This window comes from Lagenorhynchus albirostris, chromosome 3 (assembly GCF_949774975.1).
Source record: "Lagenorhynchus albirostris chromosome 3, mLagAlb1.1, whole genome shotgun sequence".
NCBI lineage: Eukaryota > Metazoa > Chordata > Mammalia > Artiodactyla > Delphinidae > Lagenorhynchus > Lagenorhynchus albirostris.
The window spans coordinates 59814235-59840938 of record NC_083097.1 but is presented as its reverse complement, the minus strand read 5'-3'; the positions used below and the strand labels follow the sequence as shown (position 1 = coordinate 59840938).

Sequence of the window (26704 nt, the reverse complement as noted above, 5' to 3'; positions counted from 1 at the left end):
TGTTAATTTACTCAAAAGAAGGGCCTAGTCAAAGGCTCCCAGGGCCTCTGTGGAAGACATCCATTATTGATCTTCATTTCTCCATTACACTGCAGAAAAAATTTTTATTAATTGAGAATCTGTGATAATTTGAACAGAGGCTAGACTGAAGTCTATCTTCACACTATGAAAAATCCATTTCCTATTAAAACATGAAATGAATAAATAAGATTTCAGTTCCTGTTTAATCAGGAACTAGTTGACTTATTTTAAGAACTATAATTGATATTATTTATAAGACACTGAAGATCTTGCTTATATCCCCTTTAAACCTATTTTAGACAAAACATTTTTTGTCTATGCTGCATATATCAAAGGATTTAAAAACCACTGCTCTTTTTTATTTTGGTGGAGGTGCTGGGGAAAAAAAAACATTGTTCTTTCCAAAAAATTCCATGCATCCAATTTTCATTAGTTTAGACTAGTTTTCCCGTTGAGAATAAATTTTGTAACTAGAGGATGGAAGAACATTCCACGCAGAGGGAACAGCACATACAACAGTAGCACGGCAGGCATAGGTAAAATGGCAAGTATGAAAGACGAGCGGCTGGTGCAGCGAGAGAACAATTTACAACCAGGCCTTTTCAGAAAAGGTTTCTCGACCTCTGGTGTGGAGGATTCACTGAGAAGCAGTACTCACCGTGAAGACTTTCTCAGGCTGACCCCGTGCTCTCATGTTTGTGTCATGAATTAACTTCAGAATCATCCAGGCTTCATCATGTTTTCCAACCTAAGAAATATGAGTAGACAGTGAAGGGCCAGGAGGTGAAACACACATACTCCCTGATTTTCCAATAACCATGTGGTATTGTCAGATCCAATTGGGTGTAACAGTGCAAATGCATTTAGGTTCGTCCCATTGGAACACACAGGCTACTTGGATATCCTGGAGTGCATTAGCAGCTCAAGGGATGTGCCTCTAACTAGACATAGCAGCTTTGGATAGTAAGGTCCATTTATAAAACAAGAAGCCACATTCTCTTCGTTGAGGGAAATGACTTGCTTGAGGAAGAACGTTAGTGCTTTCTGGCCATGAGGCAGCTTTTTCACATGCTGGTTGTCGAAAGCACGACCCCATGAAACCAAACCCTCCATGGTTCCGTCGTAGGAAGGAAAAATGTACCAATGAAGAGGCAAACATACTTTCCTAGAATTTGAAGGGACTCGTTCCACTGTATGCAGTTTCTTTGAGTATTTGTAATGATGAGCGTTACCTCCAACAAGAACCGTGGGCTTTCAGGCATGAACGTGAGGGCCACCACTGAGCAGACGCAGGGGAGGGCGCAGACGATGATGAACACACGCCAACTATGAAACTCGTAGGCGGACCCCATGTTGAAGCTCCATCCTGGAAAAGGAAGACAGGAGGGGTGAGGAGAGCCCTCTCCAGACTGCCTGCTGGGACAGCGAGGTCCCCACGTCACCGTGAGTGTCCATACCTCAAACTGATTCACAGTCAAATCTTACCACCCCCAGAAGAATGAGCTGATATGGGCATCAGCCACAGTGACCAGTTCAGCTTGAAGACGGCCAACAGCAGTGCTGGGAAGAAAAATGCTTGGAACCAAAGGGGTCTGCACCTACGGACGCGGTGTGTTTCTGAACAACCAAACTCCAAAGGCCAAGGTAAATGAATTTGGGACAGTGTTTTTTCCAACAGAGCCCTGGGCTGGGTATCTTCTGTCTCCAGCAGACCACTCTGCACTCTTGTCTCTGCTGTGTGCCAGGAAATGGCCCTCTATGGACCATACCAACTGGCCCCCTTGCCCACCAGCTTCCAGTTGGGTTTGAATAAAGGAAGCACTGGCAGGAGAACAGAGGGTGGCAGCAAGGTGCAGGATATTTATTCCCCTTGCTTCCCTTCTCCCCTCCTCCTGGCTGCCTGGAGGTTTGACAGTGGGTGTGCTCATCCCCTGGAAACTTCTCGTGAAACCACAGCTCTCCTCAGGTCTGGCAATCCCTGTCTCTCCTTGCCCTTTGAGGCATAGTGGGCACAGGATGCCCTTCTGCTACTAGCTCCGAGGTACTTTATTCTTCTGTACTGGTTTCTCTTAACTGCTCCCATGCAGCTCTTTTCAGCGACCCCCTCTGAGGGTGTCACTGGTTTCCTGCCAGCATGCTGACCAGTGCAATGATTAAGAACTGGCATTTGCCAATCTTTCCACACGCACATGCCACATTCTCAATTCAAGAGAATTTTAAATTTCTAAACAGGTTTTTATTATAATATAATGAAAACAAGCAAACAGGATACCGATGGAAATCTCTCAAGAACTAAAAGAAAACCAATATTTGAACGAATGTAAAATGGTTGAAAGCAAAATTCTACCATGACTCTAAAGGAGAAAGAATGAAGCATATCAAATCTAATTGAAAACAGAGAAGAGATTGATGGAGGCATAGATGAATTATGTGAGGCAAAATTCTAATTTTTGCAATTCTTGGTATTTAGAAGGCTGCTGTGAGCAAAAGTCAGATAGTCTACATTCCAACCCTGGGAGACTAGTATAATTATTCATTGTTTGCACAGGAGCCAAGTGAGATTCTGGAAGTGCCATGAGTTCCTCAAGGCCACAGAGCTGAAGTTATGCACCAGAATCTTCTCCACCGGGATTTGAGGCAGAATCTTATACCACACATGTCCGCATGTCTATGCCTACTCAAACACAGACTTTGTTGATAAATCATATAAACAACCTATATCATATACACATGCTACATCAATCTTAGATTCATAAGCATTTTCTGGGAATTTAATACCTGAGGACTATGTGGACTGCTAAATTAACTACAACATAAACTTTAGGAGGGGATGCCTCCTCTCAATGTTTTATGTAGCAGAAGTTCAAACGTCTCAGATATCCAAAACACAGAGGAAATCATATGATGGAACTAAGAAAACATACCTTGTTCACTTCACATTTGATCTAAGAGCTTCATATAAAGGAATTCTTTTTTAAAAGTGCTGGAGTCAACGGAAACTGATCCCCACCTACGTAACTGAGCTCATCTTCTGCTGGTCCCCTCCTTCACTTGGTCCATCCCACCGACCTGCTTCAAGTTCTCTGAACACACAAAGCTTAATTCCATTTTAGGGGCTTTGACTTATTTCCTAGGAAGCCCAGCCATGCACTGAAAGGATGGTGGTTGTATGTCAGCCAGCCTTCCTATGAGTTTTGAAGTGAGAGGATTTTTCAGTATTTCTTGTCCTCAAAGGAGTCCCCTCGGGGTCTTTGCGTTTGACGTTTTCCCTTCCTGGACTGCTCTGCCTGCGTATCTGCATACATGCATGCCTCCTTTATACTTTCCAGGTCTCAGTTTAAGGTCATCTCTTCAGAGAGGCCTGAACACCCAATCCCACTCTTATCATCAAGACCTGCTTTATTGTCTCCACAGCACTTACTGCTATCTAAAGCTGTGAATTCATTGATTGGTTTACTTTTTTACTGTCTCTCCCTTTCCACACCATGAAAGCAGGAATTCTGCTTTTGTTACTCATCAATATAACCCCAGTGCCTATAGCAAGTCCTGGTCTATAGGAAGTGTTCTTTAAATGTTTGTTAAATGCACACACGCGCACACACACACACACAAGCATACCCTTTTGCGTTTACATATGTACTTGAACATGTACAGAATTGCTGCAGGCTACTTTCGTTTTGACATTTTTTCTGAATCTACACTAAGCGGCAAAACAACTTTGATTTACTTTTTCAAATTAAATTTGTAATTTGTATACAGTAAAATTTTTTATTACTTTTTTTTTTTTTTTTTTTTTTGCGGTTCGCGGGCCTCTCACTGTTGTGGCCTCTCCCGTTACAGAGCACAGGCTCCGGACGTGCAGGCTCAGCGGCCATGGCTCACGGGCCCAGCCGCTCCGTGGCATGTGGGATCCTCCCAGACCGGGGCACGAACCTGTGTCCCCTGCATCGGCAGGTGGACTCTCAACCACTGCGCCACCAGGGAAGCCCTTTTATTACTTTTTAAGTTACATTGTTCTGTGAGTTTGATAAATGTACGGAGTCACGTAACCACCATCATAATCAGGATACAGATTGTTGCATCACCCCGAAACATTCCTTCCTGCTGCCCCTTCAGAGTCAACCCCTCCTCTATGCCTAACCCCTGGCAATCACTGGTCTGTTCTCCGTCCCTACAGTTTTGCCTTTTCCACAATGTCATATAAATGGATGTATATTGTACGCAGCTTTTAAACTCTGGCTTCTCACACTTCGCATAACGCATTCATGGAGACTGCTGCACATTTTAATAGTTGCGGCTTTTCATTGCTGAGTAGCATTTCACTGTGTGGATATTTCATGTGTTTACCCACTCATCAGCTGAAGGACGGCTGGAATTTTTCCATTTTTAGGGGATTATAAATAAAGCCGTTTTAAACACTTCAGACGGGTTTTTGTGTATCCCAAAGTTTTCCCTTTCTCTTGGGTTAATACCTAGGACTGGGTAAATTGAGTCATTTAATAAGTATATGCTTAGGTTTATAAGAAACTGCAAACTATTTTCCACAGTGGCTGTACCATTTTGCCCCCCTACCACTAGTATATGAGAGTTCTAGCTTCTTTACACACTTCCCACCACCTTTTTGCCAGTTCTTTTTTTTTTTTTTTTGGTTAAATTTTGGCCTTCTATAGGTGTGTAGTGGTATCTCACCATGGTTTTAATTTGCACTTCCCTAATGCCTAGTGATACCTTAATTTACTTTTTGTTCATTCATTCATACTTTTATTGAGTGCCTCTCTGTACCAGTCACAGTGCTGAGATGTAGAGACTAACGCTTATTTCCCGCCCTCAAGGAGTTAAAGTACAGAAGAAGAGGCAGATGTGTTAACAGACATGATAAACAGTATGACTTATGCTAGAACAGGTTCTAAAGGAAGTGTAGAGGGAGTACAGAAGGGGCGGAGGTACCTATCCCAAAGAGTCTTCTCTTAAGAGCCCTCGATAAATTTCTTGTCTGATTCGGGGTCCATGAAAACGAAGAGAGCAAATTCGTAAATTTCTAACATCCAAGTTTGAGATACAGTTCAAGTCAGTACTAAAGAAGCAGAAGAGACCAGCCAGGACTGACGGTGCCATGCCCAATCCCCGACTCTCTCCTACTGTATTACAGCTCTTTGACTTGAAGAGAGAAAGGAGAGCCCTAGAAGCAGGAGGGAGTCCTAGAAAAGGAGTTCAACCCTACTCCCCTTTTAGGATATGCCCTGGGATGGGAGGGGCGGTACGGAGAGAGAGAGACTGATGGATGACATCCTGTGGCCTGAATGAGGGGTAGACACAGTGAGGGTCTTAAGAAATGACCCTGCAGATGCTTTGTAAAACTAAAGTACCATTAACCTAGATTGAAAATGAATGATAAGGATGACGACAATGACTGCCATAACTACTCGGCGGTGAATTCTCAGGACCCCTCCTCCCCAGCTCCATTTCAAGATGAGTCACATTTGCATTTGAGAGTGACACAAAGCCCAAACCACAGACATCAGGAAGTGGGGAGACATGAGCATGGAGTGAAGGACTAGAATGTGATACAAGCCACATGCAACTGGGAAAGCGGTTGTTGCTTTCGGATATTTACCCGCACTTAGTAAAACGGATTCTCTTCTTCATGTTGGCACCATGCCTTTTTTGTCTTTAAAAAAAAAAAAGATTCTTGCATAGACGGTGGTTCTAACTGTCCTTTGGACTTTGTTTAAAATACCCATTAGAATATCATACTGAGGGATTTATCTAAACATAACGTACATTCCAGGCAAGGAAGGACCTCAATTAGGGTATTACAGAAAGCGGTGACTGTGCAGCGCTAATCAGCGTGGCACTAGTAAGCGTGTTATGTGTCTTGCATGATAATCAAGGCCATTTACCAGGCTCAAGCTGATGTGCTCTGAATGCAGAAACCAGATGCCTTCCCAGCTGCCTGACTGTCTGAAATCTTTCAAGGTGCCAAGGCAGAAGAGTGGTCCGCACGGAGAAGAATGCTGGCTTTCATGTTCTTTTCTGGCTCTGTTCCTGAAGTACTGGTGAATTGGCACCTACTCTATTGATCTATATTTGATTGATAGTTTTATGATATTTTCAATGACCCGGTTCCTTGGTAAGAAGGCATATTTTAGGTACAAGACACCAATGTCCTAAAACATTAGTATTATTAATGAATATTAATAAAAAATAAATACTAGAGGTGAGATCAGTTTTCAATAGCTAAAACATAAATCACCTATATTTCTGTGTCAGTGGTCTTCACCCACAAGGCACATAGCCAACTAAAATTCTCTTTGGAAAAGTGGCTCCAAATACATTTTCTCAAGTGGCCAACAAGCTTAGGAAGGGAACAATGATCAGATGAATTTCTGCTTTTATTCCTATAGAAATAAAATGTTATCCCCTCAACCTGTCACTGGTTTAAAATATAAATACTATCTAATCAGCGTGAAACATTGATCCTCAGCTAGAAACTCAGGTTGTCACACATCTAGTATTATCTGTGGCGCCATAAGATTCAACCAGGTGCAGCTGGACAGTCCTTGTGGCCAGTATCAGCAGACATTTTTCACCTTCTTCTCATTTGTTAAAAAACGGGGGGGAAAAGCAAGGGTGAAGAGAATAGGTAAATAAACTATGGTACAGGGGCTTCCCTGGTGGCGCAGTGGTTGAGAGCCCGCCTGCCGATGCAGGGGACACGGGTTCGTGCCCCGGTCCGGGAAGATCCCACATGCCGCGGAGCGGCTGGGCCCGTGAGCCAGGGCCGCTGGGCCTGCGCGTCCGGAGCCTGTGCTCCGCAACGGGAGAGGCCACAACAGTGAGAGGCCCACGTACCGCAAAAACAAACAAACAAACAAACAAAAAAACTCTGGTACAGCCATGCTATAGAAGACAGTGTAACTATTGGCAAAAAAGTGAGGTAGATTTTTCTGAACTGATTTGGAAACTGTCCAAGTAACATGCTCAGTGAGGAAAAAACCTTTTCAAACCAATGTAAATAGTAGTGATTTCATTTTTATATACACATAAACTATATCATTATATCTAGAAAACAAGTGGGAGGGAGAGATACTCAACTATTTTACATGGTTATTCAAGGTAGCGGGTGGGAGCTATTAGGGGCCTTTCGCTTTGGCATTATTTAGTTTTTGAGTTTTGTATCACCTTCTATTACTTTTTACTCAGAGGGGGAAAAAACCTTTTCAAAGAGTTGCAAGCCTTTGATTTTTCTGAAATGTACGGTCTGATGGGAAAAGAGAGGAGATAAGGAAACTGGAATGATAACTGTGACAGTATTTAGCATCCATATACAACTTTCAGAACTAAACTAACGTTGTTAATTCTGACTCTGACGAATCTTAACATTGACACTACAGGACTCATTTATGGAGAGCAGTGAGGAAGTGCCTCGGTGTCTCTGGGTGGGAAAGAAAATGATATTCACAGATCTTTCATCTGTAAACCTGTATCTCTAGTCACAGTCTGATTTTGGATTCTCAGGCCAAGGCCAGTTGCCTCTTGAGCGGTAATGGCACAAGCGCTATTGCCAACAGTGATACACAAAGAAATCACACACACAGAGCTCGTGGGGATCTGTCTGCAGCACAAAATCATGCATTCAAGAAGTGAGGGCCAATTCAACTGGAATTACACACCCCAGGGAGAGGGTGCAACTAACTGTCGTAGTCATCTGTCTCTAAGAGCAGGCCTAGGCCACAAGCTGACCTTTCTTGCTGGTTTCTCTATTTCTGTTTCTAAGCTCTGGTCCTACCATTTGGAATGCACAGAGCCAGAGTCAACAGCAGGAGGAAGTCACATTATGCTTCTGGTTCCTGATTCTGACTTGTGATCCTAACCACACTTTTGAAGAAGCACACTGCCTGGTGGCTTTTGAAACGCAGAAATTTATGGGCTTATTTTTCAGGGTTTATCTGCTGTGAGTGATCCAAATATGAAAAGAAAGAATGAGAGGACCTTTCCAGAAAGAGTTCCTGGTAAAAGCAGGTAAGACTCATTCAAGCATGGTGCTTCCCAAGCTTCCCTGACAGAAATGAGTCCAAGGGTTTGAAAAAAGCTGACAGCATAAAGTGTGTGTGTGTGTGTGTGTGTGTGTGTGTGTGTGTGTGAGAGAGAGAGAGAGAGAGAGAGAGAGAGAGAGAGAGAGAGATGTGTGTGTGTGTCTGTTTTAAACAAAGGTCCTTTGGAATTTTCTTTTGTATACAGACAATAATATAGTACTAGTACTATGACTATGTAGGTCAAGGGCTTCCCTGGTGGTGCAGTGGTTAAGAATCCATCTGCCAATGAAGGGGACACGGGCTCGAGCCCTGGTCTGGGAAGATCCCACATGTCGTGGAGCAACTAAGCCTGTGTGCCACAACTACTGAGCCTGCGCTCTACAGCCCATGAGCCACAACTACTGAGCCTGTGTGCCGTAATTACTAAAGCCCACACGCCTACAGCCCATGCTTTCCAACAAGAGAAGCCACCACAATGAGAAGCCTGAGCACCACAAGGAAGAGTAGCCCCCGCTCACCGCAACTAGAGAAAGGCTGCACACAGCAACGAAGACCCAACGCAGCCAAAATAATAATAAATAATAATAATGTAGGTCAATTGAAATTTTATCAAAAATTTTTCTATAAATATATACCACAATAGCCTATAGGATAGTCAAATTTTGACCATATACAAATGAAGCTTATAAATGCATATAAAGGCAGCTCATTACTCTGTAAATACACACTGAATATATTCATATTTATTATCTTATAGCACATATAGGCACGCATTAACTTTCCTTCTCTGTTTTACACACATAAATATTTATTTAAAAGGAACTGTATAGGGCTTCCCTCGTGGTGCAGTGGTTGAGAGTCCGCCTGGCGATGCAGGGGACACAGGTTCGTGCCCCGGTCCGGGAAGATCCCACATGCCGCGGAGCGGCTGGGCCCGTGAGCCATGGCCGCTGAGCCTGTGCGTCCGGAGCCTGTGCTCCGCAACGGGAGAGGCCACAACAGTGAGAGGGCCACGTACCACATAAAAAAAAAAAAAAAAGGAACTGTATATGTTTTGCAGACTTATATTAATATATAAACTCTTACATAAGCTGATGTCCATGGACGAATAATAATAAATCAACTATGTTCATTTTGTGAACAGGCATCATTTTAGGAAACTGAAAAGCAAACAAAAATAAATATTGGGAATTCTTACATTAGGTAGAAAGTTGGACTAATAGACTCTAAAGCCATTTCTGGGGCTCAGGTTCTCTCTGATTCTAAGATCTTGTGCCTGGACCAGATGAAGCCACAGGAAAACCTCTCTTGAGTATAGATCCATAGTAAGAAATGGAACACTTTCAAAATTGAACAGAACAAAACAAACTTGTAAACCACAATTTGTACTGACACAAGTGCCCAAAGGTTGGTAGAGAACTTGTAGCAAAATGATACTTATTTTCCATATTAGCAAATCAGTCAATCTGCTTTCAAATCAGCTGTCCTTAAAAAATATATATATATATATTTTTTGTGATACACGGGCCTCTCACTGTTGTGGCCTCTCCTGTTGCGGAGCACAGGCTCCAGACACGCAGGCTCAGCGTCCATGGCTCACGGGCCCAGCCACTCTGCGGCATGTGGGATCTTCCCAGACCGGGGCACGAACCCGTGTCCCCTGCATCGGCATGCGGACTCTCAACCACCACGCCACCAGGGAAGCCCTAAAAAACTATTTTTTTCTAAACAGTGCTCCATACAACTTCATGATCCCTATTCTATTCCAGACGAAGATCTCTTTGTTCTTTGCACATGGTGTCAGCAAGAGTTTGCTCATGATCAGTAAAAGCTCTCTCTTCATTTCCAGCAGATTTTTAATGACAGAGCACAGAAATGCTCATGGAATCCACTCTTAGAAGAAAGTTTTTCTCCCCAGGGTGGGGATGAGGAAGGGGCTGTAGTATTTCCCGTGTTATGACAACAGAGGTCAGCCTGAGTGTTCTTTGTTGCTGGTGCCAAAGGTCGCACTCATACATCTCCACTAACTGTTGACCTCTCTACCTGCTCCTGTTTTTCTAGCCCCATTTCTTGCCTTGTAGCCTCTGATCCAGAACAAATCGTTTAACGCTTGACAAGCGAAACAGCTGCTTAGCTCATGATTCAGGCCCAAAATGGCCCATAGAGTTTTGTCATTTATGTCAAAAAAATTCCATTCTAACAGGCTAGGAAATGCATGCGATCACAATGACCTGGGAGCTCAAGGCAGGGGACATCACACCCTGCTTCCAGGCACAGTGGGTGGAAACATGAGTCTGGAGAGGTCCACTCCATTAGCCCCATAGCCGGATATTGCTCACTCGTATCCAGTTTAAACCCACCCAGAGAACAGCCTTCTGATCTTTGTGGTGTTTGTGGTCATCGGATGTTTGTGGTCATAGGATGCTTCATGAAAGGCCCCAGCCCGGGTGGAGATGCTCAACCTTCCTTCCTCACAGCCTTCCAGACCAGGAATGTGGAAGCCAGCCTCTACTCTCTTCCCTCCCGGTGTCTAGTCAATCACTGAGAATAAGATGCTATTTTCTGTATTTCTCCCAAACGTGTTCCTTTCTTTCCACCTCTGCTTTAGGCCAGGCGCTCATCCCTCGTTCAGCTCACCCTAACGGGGCTGATGTGCAGAGGGCATGGATCTGTAGGGCTGTGCCCACTTCTGCAATACTGAAGTATGTGTGTCGTGGATACTGCCCTGAGTCCTGAGCCTTGGATCTCTCCATGGTCCAGCAACAGCAGGGTCTGCTTGACCCAGCAGGGGCCTCAGGACCTGGTGCCAGTGCTTTGGCTTTCTTCTCCTCTGACTGGGAAATGCCCTGTGGTTAAATGATTTTAATATCTCCTGTTTTTTTCTTCTGGGAACAACGTGTGTTAATTTTATTAGGAATAGCTGATGTACAATATTATATGTTTCAGGTATACAACACAGCGATTCACAATTTTTAAAGGCTATACTCCATTTATAGTTATTATAAAATATTGACTATATTCCCTGTGCTGTGCTATAAAATATATCCCTGTAGCTTATTTATCTTAGACATAGTGGTTTGTATCTCTTAATCTGCTACCCCTATCTTGCCCCTCCACCCTTCCCTCTGCCCACTGGTAACCGTTAGTTTGTTCTCTATATCTATGTCTGTTTCTATTTTGTTATATTCACTAGTTTGTTTCATTTTTTAGAGTCAACATATAATTGATTATAATACAGTATTTGCCTTTCTCTGACCTATTTCACTAAGCATAATACCCTCCAAATCCATTGTTGCAAATGGCAAAATTTCATTCTTTTTCTTATGGCTCCGTAGTATTCCGTTGTGTACATATACCACATCTTCTACATCGATTCATCTGTTGATGAACACTTAGGTTGCTTCCATATCTTGGCTATTGTAAATAATGATACTATGTACATTGGGGTGCATGTACCTTTTTTTTTAATATGTACAGATGGCACATGGTGCCAATTTTATTTGCAGATATTATAGTATTCCAAATTTCACAAGTTAAGCCTTTGCCACAGCCTTGGCTAAATCTTGAACGAGTGCAGAATTCAGCTGTGCTAGAGTGCTGATCTTAGCATGCTTAGATGTGGCCTACTTGTTCTTGATAGTCATGTGCTTTGTAAGCCCACGATTCACCATGACTATATTCTTAGCCAGGTGTTGCATAACAACAAGAAGCGATTGTTGACCGTGTATGACAGGTAATGCTGTAGAGGTGGTGTCCATCCACCATCATCAAGAATTTTCAGTGCTAAACAAAAAGCTCCCACTGCAACCTGAGAAGGAGGAAAGTGCACCATATCGTAGTCCAACACAGTTCCAACAGATATTTGGCCAAAGTTTGTAGCTCAGCATCAACCTCTCCAATCTTAGATGCTCTCCTAAGGAAATGCAGGGGTAGAGGGCGACCCAGACTAAAATTTAAAGCTCTTAGAATCTTCATTTCCATCTGTCTGATTTGGTACTTAGTGTAGGTGTTGTCAGTCACAAAGGCAAAGTCACCAATTTCTGGAGGGTACGTTTCCTCGTATTTGCTTGCAATAAACATGGCAGTGACACCAACCAGCTGCAGCATCTTCTTGGGCACACAACTATCCTGCATGAACTGGTCAATAATGGAAACAGTCATGTACACGGTCTCCTGGAGTAAGTGAATTTCACTTGAACCTGCACTAGCCAGTCACTTAGGATGGCTCTCATGTTTCCAGTGATTTCACGACCCAGTAGGTATTTTGGTCTGACTGCTTCCTCTTCCTCCAGTTGTCTCAGATAAGCATAGATATCTTTTACATATTCACTACAAAGGTTTGGATCCGCTCCATCTTCTGCACCCACATCACTCACTGTAAGAATTACATCAGAGAAAGCCTGACACACATATTCTCCTGCAGGGGCACAGACAGATGTTTCCATGGGGCTTGGAGAGGGAGTATCAACCAAAATAGGCTCAGGGGGAAGTTTCTCTGCTTTAACAGGCTCGGGTTCTGGCTCTGGCTCCAGATCCAGCTCCGTTGGGGGCTCCGGCACAGGTACAGGAGCCTTTTCCAGAGGTTTTGGTAGATTTTTAGCAATAACTTTTCCAGCACCTAAAGTTTTTGCTTCCTTTTTCAGGGGTAGTTTGGCCTGTGGCTGTTCACTGACTTTGTTGCCGATGTCTCCAAGGGCTGTCCTTGGCCTCAGCCCGGGCTTAGAGGCTGCAACAGTGGCCACAGGCACGCGCTTTGCGCCTGCCATACTGACGTTCGCCTTATTTTCAGCATTAATTTTCGTGTTCTTCCTCTCTCCATCCGTCTGCACCCCAAACTCTCCCACCATTTTAGGGGCCCACTGACTGCCATCCTCCCCCCAAATCTGTCCCGGTCCACTCCTGCCAGGGGAACTCCAGCAGGCGAGATAGGGAGAGGAGACACAGCGAGCCAGGAGAGCCGCGTTTGTTCACCGTCCTTAGCAGCTCATCCTGGTGATCCAGAGCGCCACGGCTTCCTCTGCACCAGGCAGCAGCTCAGTGGGGAGAAGCAGAGCACGGGAGCCACTGACCAGCCGGGGACCTTGAACCCACCGCAGGCCAAGAGCCATTCCCTCATGTACCTTTTTGAAGTAGTTGTTTTCGTTTTTTTCTTCAGATATATACCCAAGAGTGGAATTGCTGGGTCATATGGTGGTTCCATTTTCAGTTTTCCTTCTTTTTTTTTTAGTAGTTATTTATTCATTTGTTTGCACTGGGTCTTAGTTGCAGCCAGCGGGCTCCTTAGTTGTGGCTCACCAGCTCCTTAGTTGCAGCACATGGGCTCCTTAGTTGCGGCAGGCAGGCTCCTTAGTTGTGGCATGCAAATTCTCCGTTGCAGCATGCATGTGGGATCTAGTTCCCTGACCAGGGGTCAAACCTGGCCCCCCTGCACTGGGAGCATGGAGTCTTATCCACTGCACCACCAGGGAAGTACTGTTTTCCACAGTGGCTGCACCAATCTACAGTCCCACCAACAGTGTACAGTTCTCTCCACACCCTCGCCAGCATTTGTTATTTGAATACCACCTCTCTTTAACAGAGTTTCCAACCAGCTTCCAACCTGCCTAGTCTAATCTATCTTCCATGTACCTTCAAGAGATCTTTCCATAAGAAAAACGGAATCACAAACTCACTTACTAGCTTGAAACCTTTTAGTGGTTCTCCACTGGCCCTTCAGGATAAAGTTCAGATTCTTTAGTGTGACCAAAGGGCCCTCCAAGACCTGGCTCCTGCCCATCTCTCCAGCCTCATTCCTCCCTCCTTCCAATCTTTGCTACCTGCTGTGCAACATCTTTACATCTTTACCCTTCCCCATCCTTGTCAGTTTGGAGAACTCTTAAGCTTCAGTCTTCTTTTCACCAAGTAGAGAGGAACATCCTCTGTAAATTCTTCCAGACACATTAACAAGTATTCACTTCCCCCACTGAGCTATCTTGGGATCCTGTGAATTCCCACAGCCCTTAGCATGGTGCCTGACACAGAGAAAAGCCGCAGCAGAGAGCGATCATTCATCGGCAAGTCTCTTCCTGGAGGGCAGGGGCCATGTCTTATTCATCTTTAGTACAAAACGTGGCAAAGAGTAGTCACTCGACAAATGCTTATTTAGTTAATCAATAAGTAACCTGTTCTTGGATTCCTTTAAAATCAGAGTATTTGCCTAATACCTTCAGAAGTGACTTTTTGGAAACATATCATTATATTTCCTAATTTCCAAATATATGGAGTTTTGTTTCGGTAACTGGTTTCTAGCTGAATTTCCTTGTGGTAGGAGATCATGCATGGTGCTATTTTGAAATATGTTGGAACTGCTTTACGATTTTTAAAAAATTTTTTTATTTCTTGGTTGCACCACATGGCATGTGGGATCTTAGTTCCCCAACCAGGGATCAAACTCAAGCCCCCGCAGGCAGTGGAAGTGCAGAGTCTTAACCACTGGACCACCAAGGAAGTCTTTACAATTTTTGCTTTTTTGTTTTTTCAAGCTTTATTGAGGTATGATGGACAATTTTAAAATGTACCCGTTTAAGGTGTACAAAGTGATGATTTGATATATATATATATAGCTTGTGAAATGATTATCATAATCAAGTTAATACACATATACACCAACCCACATTTAAGATCTACTCCACAAATTTCAAGTATACAATACAGAATTATTTATCTGTTGTCACTATGACACACACAGAACTATGGTCATATTAGATCCCCGGAACTTATTCAACTTACAACTGAAAGTCTGTACACTTTGCCAATACTTCTTCATTTCCCCCAGTTTCTAATGTTATAGTTTGGCTTCCCTCTAGAGCAACGAATGTACTTTCTCGTGGACAGACTTAAGACTTCCCCCACACAAACTGGACTTCCTTTTGGAAAAGTAAAACTCTCAAGAGTTCATATACCAATACGTAACTCAAAGGGGCACTTCTCATGTCTTTAAAGCATGTTTCATACAGATTGTTTGAAAATAGAACATAGGAACCCAAATCAGTTCAATTGTTGGCAGAAACCCAGTTCACTCTTGCCCATCCCTGATTTATGACCCTGCGTGAGACATACAAATGCTATTTCTCCTCACCCGCCCCCACCCCCTTTCCCTTTGTTTCAAAATGTCAGGCATCTACCCAGAGTTACATTTCACCTTTGCTCTCTGGAAAGGCTGATTGCTTGGGTCATTAATCTTGGCCCAGAAAGAAGGTCCTCACTGCTACCCACTGTGGAAATGATTGGTCCTGGTGCATCCCAGAGAATGGTTTTCTAGGGCTGCGGCGCCAGAAAAATCAAACCCAGAGTGACTGAGTCTGGGACAAGCGCAGCAGTTTTTCACTCAACGTCACCTTCTCTGGCTGCTACTTAAGAGAAATGATGTAAAAACTCAGGGAGCCCACGGTGACAGAGCACTAGAGCACAGGCAGACTGCTGCTCCAGGAGAGCAGCTATAAAACCAGCTTTAAGCAGAACGCTAGTACCAGCGCTTACAGATTCACACGTGGGCTCCCTTTCTCCTCATGATGGCGCACCCCACTCTGATTACAGTTGTGGTAAAGGACAGGAAGCTTTGAGCTTCCAACTGCAGCCTCCAGGAGGGATACAGATAAGTGCATTCAAGGCCTGTAGCAGATTCCCAGAATATTTATAGTACACTCACCATGTGCCAGGTACCTCACGCACATCATCTTGTTTAATGCATCAACGATCCTGCTTTCCCTGCCACCCCGATCCTCTGCCGCAGGGTGGCCACATAAAATCAGGTCACCAGTCATATTCGATCTAAAAAATTTTTAGTATAAGTATGTCCCATGCAGACTTCCCTGGTGGCACAGTGGTTAAGAATCTGCCTGCCAATGCAGGGGACATGGGTTCCAGCCCTGTTCCGGGAAGATCCCACATGCCACGGAGCAACTAAGCCCGTGCGCCACAACTACTGAGCCTGCGCTCTAGAGCCCGCGAGCCACAACTACTGAGCCCACATGCCACAACTACTGAAGCCCACGCGCCTGGAGCCCCTGCTCCGCAACAAGAGAAGCCACCGCAATGAGAAGCCCGGGCACCGCAACGAAGAGTAGCCCCCGCTCACCGCAACTAGAGAAAGCACTCACGCAGCAAGAAAGACCCAATGTCACCAAAAATAAATAAATTAAAAAGAAAAAAAAGTATGTCCCATGCACTATTTGGGACATACTTACACTAAAAATTATTTGCTGTTTACCTGACATTCACTTTTTAAAAATTCAAGTATAGTTGATTTACAATGTTGTGTTAGTTTCAGGTGTACAGCACAGTGACTCAGTTATACATAAATATATATCTATTCTTTTTCAGATTCTTTTCCCTTATAGGTTATTACAAAATATTGAGTATAGTTCCCTGTGCTATACAGTAGGTCCTCGTTGGTTATCTACTTTATATATAGTAGGATGTATAAATTAATCCCAACCTCCTAATTTATCCCTTTCCCCTTTGGTAATCATAAGTTTGTTTTCTATGTCTGTGGGTCTATAAAATTCACATGTAACTAGGCATCCTAGTTGCATTTTTATTTGCTAAATATGGTAATAATATCTTAGGAGACATTTGGCAATGTCTGGAGACATTTTTTTATTACCATGAGCTTGGGGGAGGAGGGTTACTACTGGCATCTAGTGGGCAGAGGCCAGGGATGCTGCTAAATGTTTTATAATGCATAGGGCAGCTCCTTCCACCCCCAAAGAATTATCCAGCCCAAATGTCAATAGTGCCCAGGATGAGATCCTCCTGTAAACTAGTCATTGTGCCCATCTGTGGCACAAGTACTCAAAATTGATAGAGATAATAAGGATATTTTAAAACTTGTTTTCAGACAAAGGTTTGGAAACAAGACTTCAGAAGACTTTAGATTTTATTCCTGTACGAACGCATTTTGTTTTTCTGTTAGGTTTTGTTATTAAGTTTTAAGCTCTTTTGATTTTTTTTGCTATGAAATTGATCTACAGGGGTTGCCATTTTTTTCTACTCATATGCTTTTTTTTCTTTTTTTAAAAAATAAATTTATTTATTTAATTAATTTATTATTTTTGGCTGTGTTGGGTCTTCGTTGCTACTCCTTGTTGTGCTGCACGGGCTCCTCATTGCAGTGCCTTCTCTTGTTGCGGAGCATGGGCTCTAGGCATGCGGGCTCAGTAGTTGTGGCTCGCGGGCTCTAGAGCGCAGGCTCAGTAGTTGTGGTGCACGGGCTTAGTTGTTCCGCGGCATGTGGGATCTTCCCGGACCAGGGCTCCAACCCGTGTCCCCTGCATTGGCAGGCGGATTCCCAATCACTGCGCCACCAGGGAAGCCCTCCTCATATGCTTTTTTTTTTTTTTTTTTTTTGCGGTACGCGGGCCTCTCACTGTTGTGGCCTCTCCCGTTGCGGAGCACAGGCTCCGGACGCGCAGGCTCAGCGGCCATGGCTCACGGGCCCAGCCGCTCCGTGGCACGTGGGATCTTCCCGGACCGGGGCACGAACCCGCGTCCCCTGCATCGGCAGGCGGACTCTCAACCACTGCGCCACCAGGGAAGCCCCCTCATATGCTTTTAAACACACCCTAAAGAACAAGTAAAGGTGGCACACAATAAGAAGAACAAAGGAATGTTTTTTCCCCCTGGGGTTTTGGTAGAGAGCTGCATTCTCCATCAAATGCTTTCTGATAACACCTGCAGCATATAAATGCTTATTACCAAAAAAAAAGGTAATAACCATCTACTTCCTGTAGCATTTGTGTTCTTGTTTCATAGTGTGGGAAAGTTTGCTCCTAAAATTCCCTGCTAATCCTCAGGGATGGGGAAACAGTGCCATTAGTAGAAGCACCTTTAACCACCTGTCCCAACAAGGTCACTCTACTAGAGCCGTGGCCATTCAGCAGGAGGGGCCCACACTGGGTTCCAAAGACCTGCTCTCAGAACTCTGGGAAACATGTATTCTCTTCAGGTCGTCTCAGCGCCTGCGTCCTGGGGTCCACCTCTCCATTCCCATGCCTCATCCAGCCCCATGATATCTCCATCACCAAAGTTCACTACCTTCTCTCAGCACTCACAGCCATCATCCGTAATGACTCACCTTTTCTTCCCTTCTGCCTGATCTCCTCCTCAAACCCTGCTGCTTCATTTTCCAGTGTCCTGGAGGATGGCTCAATAAGTCCACCTCAACAACGAAATGCTTTACTCCAGCCTCAACCTTTCCACTCTCCCCATTCTGTTTTGAACTTGCCCATGAGTGACTCCCCTTTTGTCTACCTGCTGAATACAGTATCAAGATTCCCTTTTTCCTACCTTGAGCTCCTTGTATCCCAGGGGGCTCCTCCTGCCCTAAGCAGAGTCCCTATGGGCACGCAATGACCAGCCTTTCAGATATGCTCAGATAACATACTCATCTTAGGCTCCAGTGGGACATGGCTACAACCCCCTTTATAGATTTAAAAACTGAAGATTAAAAAAAATATATCAGCCTTAGCACTGAATTACCATTGTTCAACATCATTGGTCTTCAGGGTCATGCAAATTAAAACCACAGTGAGACACCATTCCATGCCCACCTAGGGCTGGCAACGATGTGGGGCAACTGGAACTCTCAGACATTACTGGTGAGAGTGTAACATGGTACAACTTTAGACAACTGGCAGTTTCTTAAAAAATTAAACACACATCTACCCTGTGATCCAGAAATCCTACTCCTGGGTATTTATCGAAGAGAAATGAAAATGTAAGCAGAGCTGAAGCTGCTCAAAAGACTTGTATAAAAATGGTCAGAGAGGGCTTCCCTGGTGGCGCAGTGGTTAAGAATCCGCCTGCCAATGCAGGGGACACGGGTTCAAGCCCTGGTCCGGGAAGATCCCACATGCTGCGGAGCAACTGGGCTCGTGCACCACAATTACTGAGCCTGCGCTCTAGAGCCCACAAGCCACAACTACTGAAGCCCGTGTGCCTAGAGCCCGTGCTCCGCAATAAGAGAAGCCACCACAATGAGAAGCCCACACACCACAACGAAAAGTAGCCCCCGCATAGCAACGAAGACCCAACGCGGCCAAAAATAAAAATAAATAAAACAAATAAATTTATATTAAAAAAAATGGTCAGAAAGCAGCCTTTAGGAAAATTAAAATTAACCCCTCTCCTCCCCCCAAAAAAGCCCCACATAAAACTGCAGGCAACTCAAATGTCCATCAATGGGAGAATGGAGGAACACATTATGTGAATCTATATAAAGGGATTCTATTTTACAATAAAAAGGAATGAACTACTGATACATGCAACGTTATGAATTTATCAATGAATTTTTAAAACATTATGCTGAGTTAAAGAAGCCAGAAAGTTCTATACTTTATTTCTGTGAAATTCAGGAATGGGCAGAACTAATCTTTGGCTATAGAAATCAGAACAGTGGTTGACTTTGGGGTGGGGAGTGGAGGGGCTGACTGAAAATGGGTATAATATCCCATTTATCTTGATTTGGGTGGTGGTTACATGGATGCATACAATTGTCAAAATCCGTAGAAGGGCACACTTAAGAGGAATCTTCTTGTGTGTAAATTGCAACCTCAATTTAATAAAGAGTGGTCAGATGACAACAGGAACAAGATTACATTATCAGTAATATACCAAAGCTCCAGGCATAGGACTAGATACTTTATAAACTAATCTGATTTGGAAGCCTTCAGACTGTATTGCTTTGGGCTTAGCACTATGTCAACTGGTTGTGTCTGAACAGACAACATTCTTTTTGCTTTTAACAGCAGAGGTGATCAAAGGCTAGGCAGGGCTCAGGTTCCATACTGAAGCTCCTTCCACTCTCTTGGCCAAGCTCTCCCGGACAAAGGTAACTCCTGAAGAGGGAGTTCCTAACCCTGGGGACTAGGGAAACGCAGGCCACTCCTCCTTGCCAAAGGGAGATTTCCTGAGGCAGTTGCCCTTCTGATCGTGACCATGCTATGCTGCCCAGAACGGTCTCTAGCAGGCATCTAGATGCATCATATACAAACTACAGCCTGCAGTGAACCGCCACACAGTCCGGAGTTACTGCTTCTAAGGATTCAAACTACAGAAGAGATAGTTCTGACTCTTGTGACCTCAATGAGGACTTCACCTTCTACCATATATCTCCTAGCCAAACTCCTGACACACACACACACACACACACACACACACACACACACACACACACACAGGAGCTAGGAAGAACATTTAGCCCCAGAGGCAGCAATAACTGTGAGATTATTGAATAAGATTACATGTTAATTAATAAGATTAATAGATAAGTAGGGAAAGCAAGTAATTTCTTTGCTTAACTCAGGGGCTCTCGAAGTTTGGTAGCTAAAGAACACTTGTGGAGGTTTCTAAATTCCACGGATGCCCCGAGGTCGGTGTGAAGTCTGACAACCCGTCTGGATAAGCTAAGTGGAGGTGTGCTTTGATACAGAGTTAGATTAAGGAAGATTTTTTAAAAAGGTGTTCAGAAGTCTAGCAGTCATTTTCGTTTGGTAGGAGGCAGGTTGAAGAAGTTTAAGTGCAATTTTAGAGACTGACAAGCTTAGTAACGAGGAGGAATTTGCTGGTCAAGTTTGTTTTATAAATGCCTTTGTCTTCTGAGGGCAAGGTGAAGATGTGAACTGGCCAGTGTTTGTTAGCTTCATGAAGGTCTTGAAAAGATGAACATAGTGACATTTTAAAGGGGAGGCAGATCAAAAAGAAGATTTGCGAGTGGGCGGTATTCTGGCTGGGAAATGAGTTTCCATGGAAACATTCTCCTTCCATCAGAGTCCAGTTTGCACAAAGGCAAACCAAACAGAGTTTTAAAAAATACCTCACGAGCTCTCTGATAGACTGAGTTTCCAGAGGTGACAAAGGAAGGAAAAGTTTCTGACATTAAATCAGGACAGGCACAAATTACAAAGCTAAAATGCACCGCTTGTCCATTCTAGGGTGTTCTAAGAAATGGTAGACTGTGATTAACCCTAACCAACACTGGGGGGCACCCTGGGTTCATAGGATACGGACATGAGGTGCTTTTAAAAGGCTTTTCCCTGCTGACCTTTACCTGCAAGTCTGAGGGGAAGCTGGAATCAAGTCAGACTCCCTGTCCCAAAAGCTAAGCCCATGAAAGTTGTTGTGCTTTTTCTTTCCTGCAGGGTTCTCGTTCACATGCATTCTAAGTCAACTGCTGCGCTCTTAAATTAGACCTGGCAGGGTACCTGCCCTAGCGGGATAAATACATAAATTGGAAAGGTAGGGTGCCCTCCAGCTCTGAGGGTTAGAGACCCAGCCAGGGGCAGCCAAAGCACAAAGCAGCCTCAGTGAGGGTTAGAATCTAAGGTGGAGCTATTAAGGGTTGGAGATCAGTATTGTTTAAAGTGAAAATCCAGACAGACTGGTTCAAGATGGCGGAGGAGAAGGACGTGTGCTCACTCCCTCTTGCAAGAGCACTGGAATCACAACTAACTGCTGAACAATCATCGACAGAAAGACACTGGAACTCATCAAAAAAGATACCCCACATCCAAAGACAAAGGAGAAGCCACAATGAGACGGTAGGAGGGGTGCAGCCACAGTAAAATCAAATCCCATAACTGCTGGGTGGGTGACTCACAGACTGGAGAACGCTTATACCACAGAAGTCCACCCACTGGAGTGAAGGTTCTGAGCCCCACGTCAGGCTTCCCAACCTGGGGGTCTGGCAACGGGAGAAGGAATTCCCAGAGAATCAGACTTTGAAGGCTAGTGGGATTTGATTGCAGGACTTCGACAGGACTGGGAGAAACAGAGACTCCACTCTTGGAGGGCACACACACTTCGGGACACAAGGGAAGGAGCAGTGACCCCATAGAGGCTGAACCAGACCTACCTGCTAGTGTTGGGGGGTCTCCTGAAGAGGCGGGGGTGGGTGTGTGTCACCCTGAGGGCAAGGACACTGGCAGCAGAAGTTCTGGGAAGTACTCCTTGGCGTGCGCCCTCCCAGAGTCCACCATTAGCCCCACCAAGGAGCCCGGGTAGGCTCCAGTGTTGGGTCGCCTCAGACCAAACAACCAACAGGGGGCGGACACAGCCCCACCCATCAGCAGATAAGTGGATTAAAGTTTTACTGAGCTCTGCCCACCAGAGCAACATCCAGCTCTACCCACCACCACCAGTCCCTCTCATCAGGAAACTTGCAAAAGCCTCTTAGATAGCCTCATCCACCAGAGGGCAGACAGCAGAAGCAAGAAGAACTACAATCCTGCAGCCTGTGGAACAAAAACCACATTCACAGAAAGACAGACAAGATGAAAGGGCAGAGGGTTACGTACCAGATGAAGGAACAAGATAAAACTGCAGAAAAACAATTAAATGAAGTGGAGATAGGCAACCTTCCAGAAAAAGAATTCAGAATAATGAGAGTGAAGATGATCCAGGACCTCGGAAAAAGAATGGAGGCAAAGATTGAGAAGATGCAAGAAATGTTTAACAAAGAACTAGAAGAATTAAAGAACAAACAAACAGAGATGAACAATACAATAACTGAAATGAAAACTACACTAGAAGGAATCCATAGCAGAATAACTGAGGCAGAAGAACAGATAAGTGACCTGGAAGACAGAATGGTGGAATTCACTGCTGCGGAAGAGAATAAAGAAAAAAGAATGAAAAGAGGACTTCCCTGGTGGCACAGTGGTTAAGAATCCGCCTACCGATGCAGAGAACATGGGTTTGAGCCCTGGTCCAGGAGGATCCCACATGCCACGGAGCAACTAAGCCCGTGCGTCACAACTACTGAGGCTGTGCTCTAGAGTCCATGAGCCACAACTACTGAGCCTGTGTGATGTGACTACTGAAGTCTCAACGCCTAGAGCCTGTGCTCCACAACAAGAGAAGCCACTGCAATGAGGAGCCTGCGCACTGCAATGCACAGTAGCCCCCACTTGCTGCAACTAGAGAAAGCCCGTGCATAGCAATGAAGACCCAATACAGCAAAAAATAAATAAATAAATTTATTAAAAAAAAGAAAAGAATGAAAAGAAATGAAGACAGCCTAAGAGACCTCTGGGACAACATTAAACGCAACAACATCCGCATTATAGGGGTCCCAGAAGGAGAAGAGAGAAAGGACCCAAGAAAATATTTGAAGAGATTATAGTCGAAAACTTCCCTAACATGGGAAAAGAAATAGCCACCCAAGTCCAGGAAGCACAGAGAGTCCCAGGCAGGATAAACCCAAGGAGAAACACGCCAAGACACATAGTAATCAAATTGACAAAAATTAAAGACAAAGAAAAATTATTGAAAGCAACAAGGGAAAAATGACAAATAATATACAAGGGAACTCCCATAATGTTAACAGCTGATTTCTCAGCAGAAACTCTACAAGCCAGAAGGGAGTGGCATGGTATCTTTAAAATGAGGAAAAGGAAGAACCTACAACCAAGATTACTCTACCTGGCAAGGATCACATTCAGATTTGATGGAGAAATCAAAAGCTTTACAGACAAGCAAAAGCTAAGAGAATTCAGCACCACCAAACCAGCTCTACAACAAATGCTAAAGGAACTTCTCTAAGTGGGAAACACAAGAGAAGAAAAGGACCTACAACAATAAGCCCATAACAATTAAGAAAATGGTCATAGGAACATACATATTGATAATTACCTTAAACGTGAATGGATTAAATGCTCCAACCAAAAGACACAGGCTCACTGAATGGATACAAAAACAAGACCCATATATATGCTGTCTACAAGAGACCCACTTCAGACCTAGGGACACATACAGACTGAAAGTGAGGGTATGGAAAAAGATATTCCATGCAAATGGAAATCAAAAGAAAGCTGGAGTAGCAATACTCATATCAGATAAAGTAGAATTTAAAATAAAGCATGTTACAAGAGACAAGGAAGGACACTACATAATCATCAAGGGATCAATCCAAGAAGAAGTTATAACAATTGTAAATATATACGCACCCAACATAGGAGCACCTCAATACATAAGGCAAATGCTAACAGCTCTAAAAGAGGAAATCGCCAGTAACACAATAATAGTGGGGGACTTTAACACCTCACTTACACCAATGGACAGATCATTCAAACAGAAAATTAATAAGGAAACACAAGCTTTAAATGACACCATAGACCAGATAGATTTAATTGATACTTATAGGAAATTCCATCCAAAAACAGCAGATTACACTTTCTTCTCAAGTGCACACGGAACATTCTCCAGGATAGATCACATCTTGGGTCACAAATCAAGCCTCAGTAAATTTAAGAAAATTGAAATCATATCAAGCATCTTTTCTGACCACAACGCTATGAGATTAGAAATCAGTTACAGGGAAAAACATGTAAAAAACACAAACACATGGAGGTTAAACAATACGTTACTAAATAACCAAGACATCATTGAAGAAATCAAAAAATACCAAGAGACAAACGGCAACAAAAACACGATGATCCAAAACCTATGGGATGCAGCAAAAGCAGTTCTAAGATGGAAATTTATAGCAATACAAGCCTACTTCAAGAAACAAGAAAAATCTCAAATAAACAATCTAACCTTACACCTAAAGGACCTAGAGAAAGAAGAACAAACAAAACCCAAAGTTAGTAGAATGAAAGAAATCATAAAGATCAGAGCAGAAATAAATGAAATAGAAACAAAGAAAACAATAGCAAAGATCAAAAAAACTAAAAGCTGGTTCTTTGAGAAGATAAACAAAATTGATAAACCTTTAGCCAGAGTCATCAAGAAAAAGAGGGAGAGGACTCAAATCAATAAAATTAGAAATGAAAAAGGAGAAGTTACAACAGACACCGCAGAAATACAAAGCATCCTAAGAGGCTACTACAAGCAACTCTATGCCAACAAAATGGACAACGTGGAAGAAATGGACAAATTCTTAAAAGGGTTTCACCTTGCAAGACTGAACCAGGAAGAAATAGAAAATATGAACAGACCAATCACAAGTAATGAAATTGAAACTGTGATTAAAAATCTTCCAACAAACAAAAGTCCAGGACCAGATGGCTTCACAGGTGAATTCTATCAAACATTTAGAGAAGAGCTAACACCCATCCTTCTCAAACTCTTCCCAAAAATTGCAGAGGGAGGAACACTCCTAAACTCATTTTATGAGGCCACCATCACCCTGATACCAAAACCAGACAAAGATACTACAAAAAAAGAAAATTACAGACCAATATCACTGATGAATATAGATGCAAAAATCCTCAACAAAATACTAGCACATAGAATCCAACATTAAAAAGATTATACACCATGATCAAGTGGGATTTATCCCAGGGATGCAAGGATTCTTCAATATATGCAAATCAATCAATGTGATACACCATATTAACAAACTGAAGAATAAAAAACATATGATCATCTCAATAGGTGCAGAAAAAGCTTTTGACAAAATTCAACACCCATTTATGATAAAAACTCTCCAGAAAGTGGGCATAGGGGAACCTACCTCAATATAATAGAGGCCATATATGACAAACCCACAGCAAACATCATTCTTAATGGTGAAAAACTGAAAGCATTTCCTCTAAGATCAGGAACAAGACAAGGATGCCCACTCTCACCACTATTATTCAACATAGTTTTGAAGTCCCAGTCACGGCAATCAGAGAAGAAAAAGAAATGAAAGGAATACAAATTGGAAAAGAATAAGTAAAACTGTCACTGTTTTCAGATGACATGATACTATACATAGAGAATCCTAAAGATGCCACCAGAAAACTACCAGAGCTAATCAATGAATTTGGTAACATTGCAGGACACAAAATTAATGCACAGAAATTTCTTGCATTCCTATACACTAATGAATGAAAAATCTGAAAGAGAAATTAAGGAAACATTCCCACTTACCATTACAACAAAAAGAATAAAATACCTACGAATAAACCTACCTAGGGAGACAAAGACCTGTATGCAGAAAACTATAAGACACTGATGAAAGATATTAAAGATGATATAAACAGATGGAGATATATACCATGTTCTTGGATTAGAAGAATCAATACTGTGTAAATGACTATACTACCCAAAGCAATCTACAGATTCAGTGCAATCCCTATCAAATTACCAATGGCATTTTTTTACAGAACTAGAACAAAAAATCTTAAAATTTGTACAAAGACACAAAAGACCCTGAATAGCCAACGCAGTCTTAAGGGGAAAAAACGGAGCTGGAGGAATCAGACTCCCTGACTTCAGACTATACTACAAATCTACAGTAATCAAGACAATATGGTACTGGCATAAAAATAGAAATATAGATCAATGGAACAGGATTGAAAGCCCAGAGGTAAACCCATACACCTATGTTCAACTAATCCATGACAAAGGAGGCAAGGATATACAATGGAGAAAAGACAGTCTCTTCAATAAGTGGTTCTGGGAAAACTGGACAGCTACATGTAAAAGAATGAAATTAGAACACTCCCTAACACCACACACAAAAATAAACTCAAAGTAGATTAGAGACCTAAATGTAAGACTGGACACTATAAAACCCTTAGAGGAAAACATAGGAAGAACACTCTGACATAAATCACAACAAGATCTTTTTTGATCCACCTCCTACAGTAATGGAAATAAAAAGAAAAATAAACAAATGG

At 43.2% G+C, this 26704-nt stretch overlaps 1 protein-coding gene and 1 pseudogene across 1 annotated transcript in view; both read right to left on the bottom strand.

Moving 5' to 3' along the window:
- Positions 1-26704, bottom strand: part of SV2C (synaptic vesicle glycoprotein 2C) — a 177867-nt gene that overhangs the window by 31764 nt on the left and 119399 nt on the right. Inside the window, exons 4-5 of the mRNA XM_060146124.1 lie at positions 1254-1387; positions 680-769 (exon numbers count right to left, since the gene is read on the bottom strand). Of these exons, the coding sequence (XP_060002107.1) occupies positions 680-769; positions 1254-1387 (224 nt within the window). The remainder of the gene's footprint in view (positions 1-679; positions 770-1253; positions 1388-26704) is intronic.
- LOC132517881 (G2/mitotic-specific cyclin-B1-like) lies at positions 11591-12857 on the bottom strand (annotated as a pseudogene).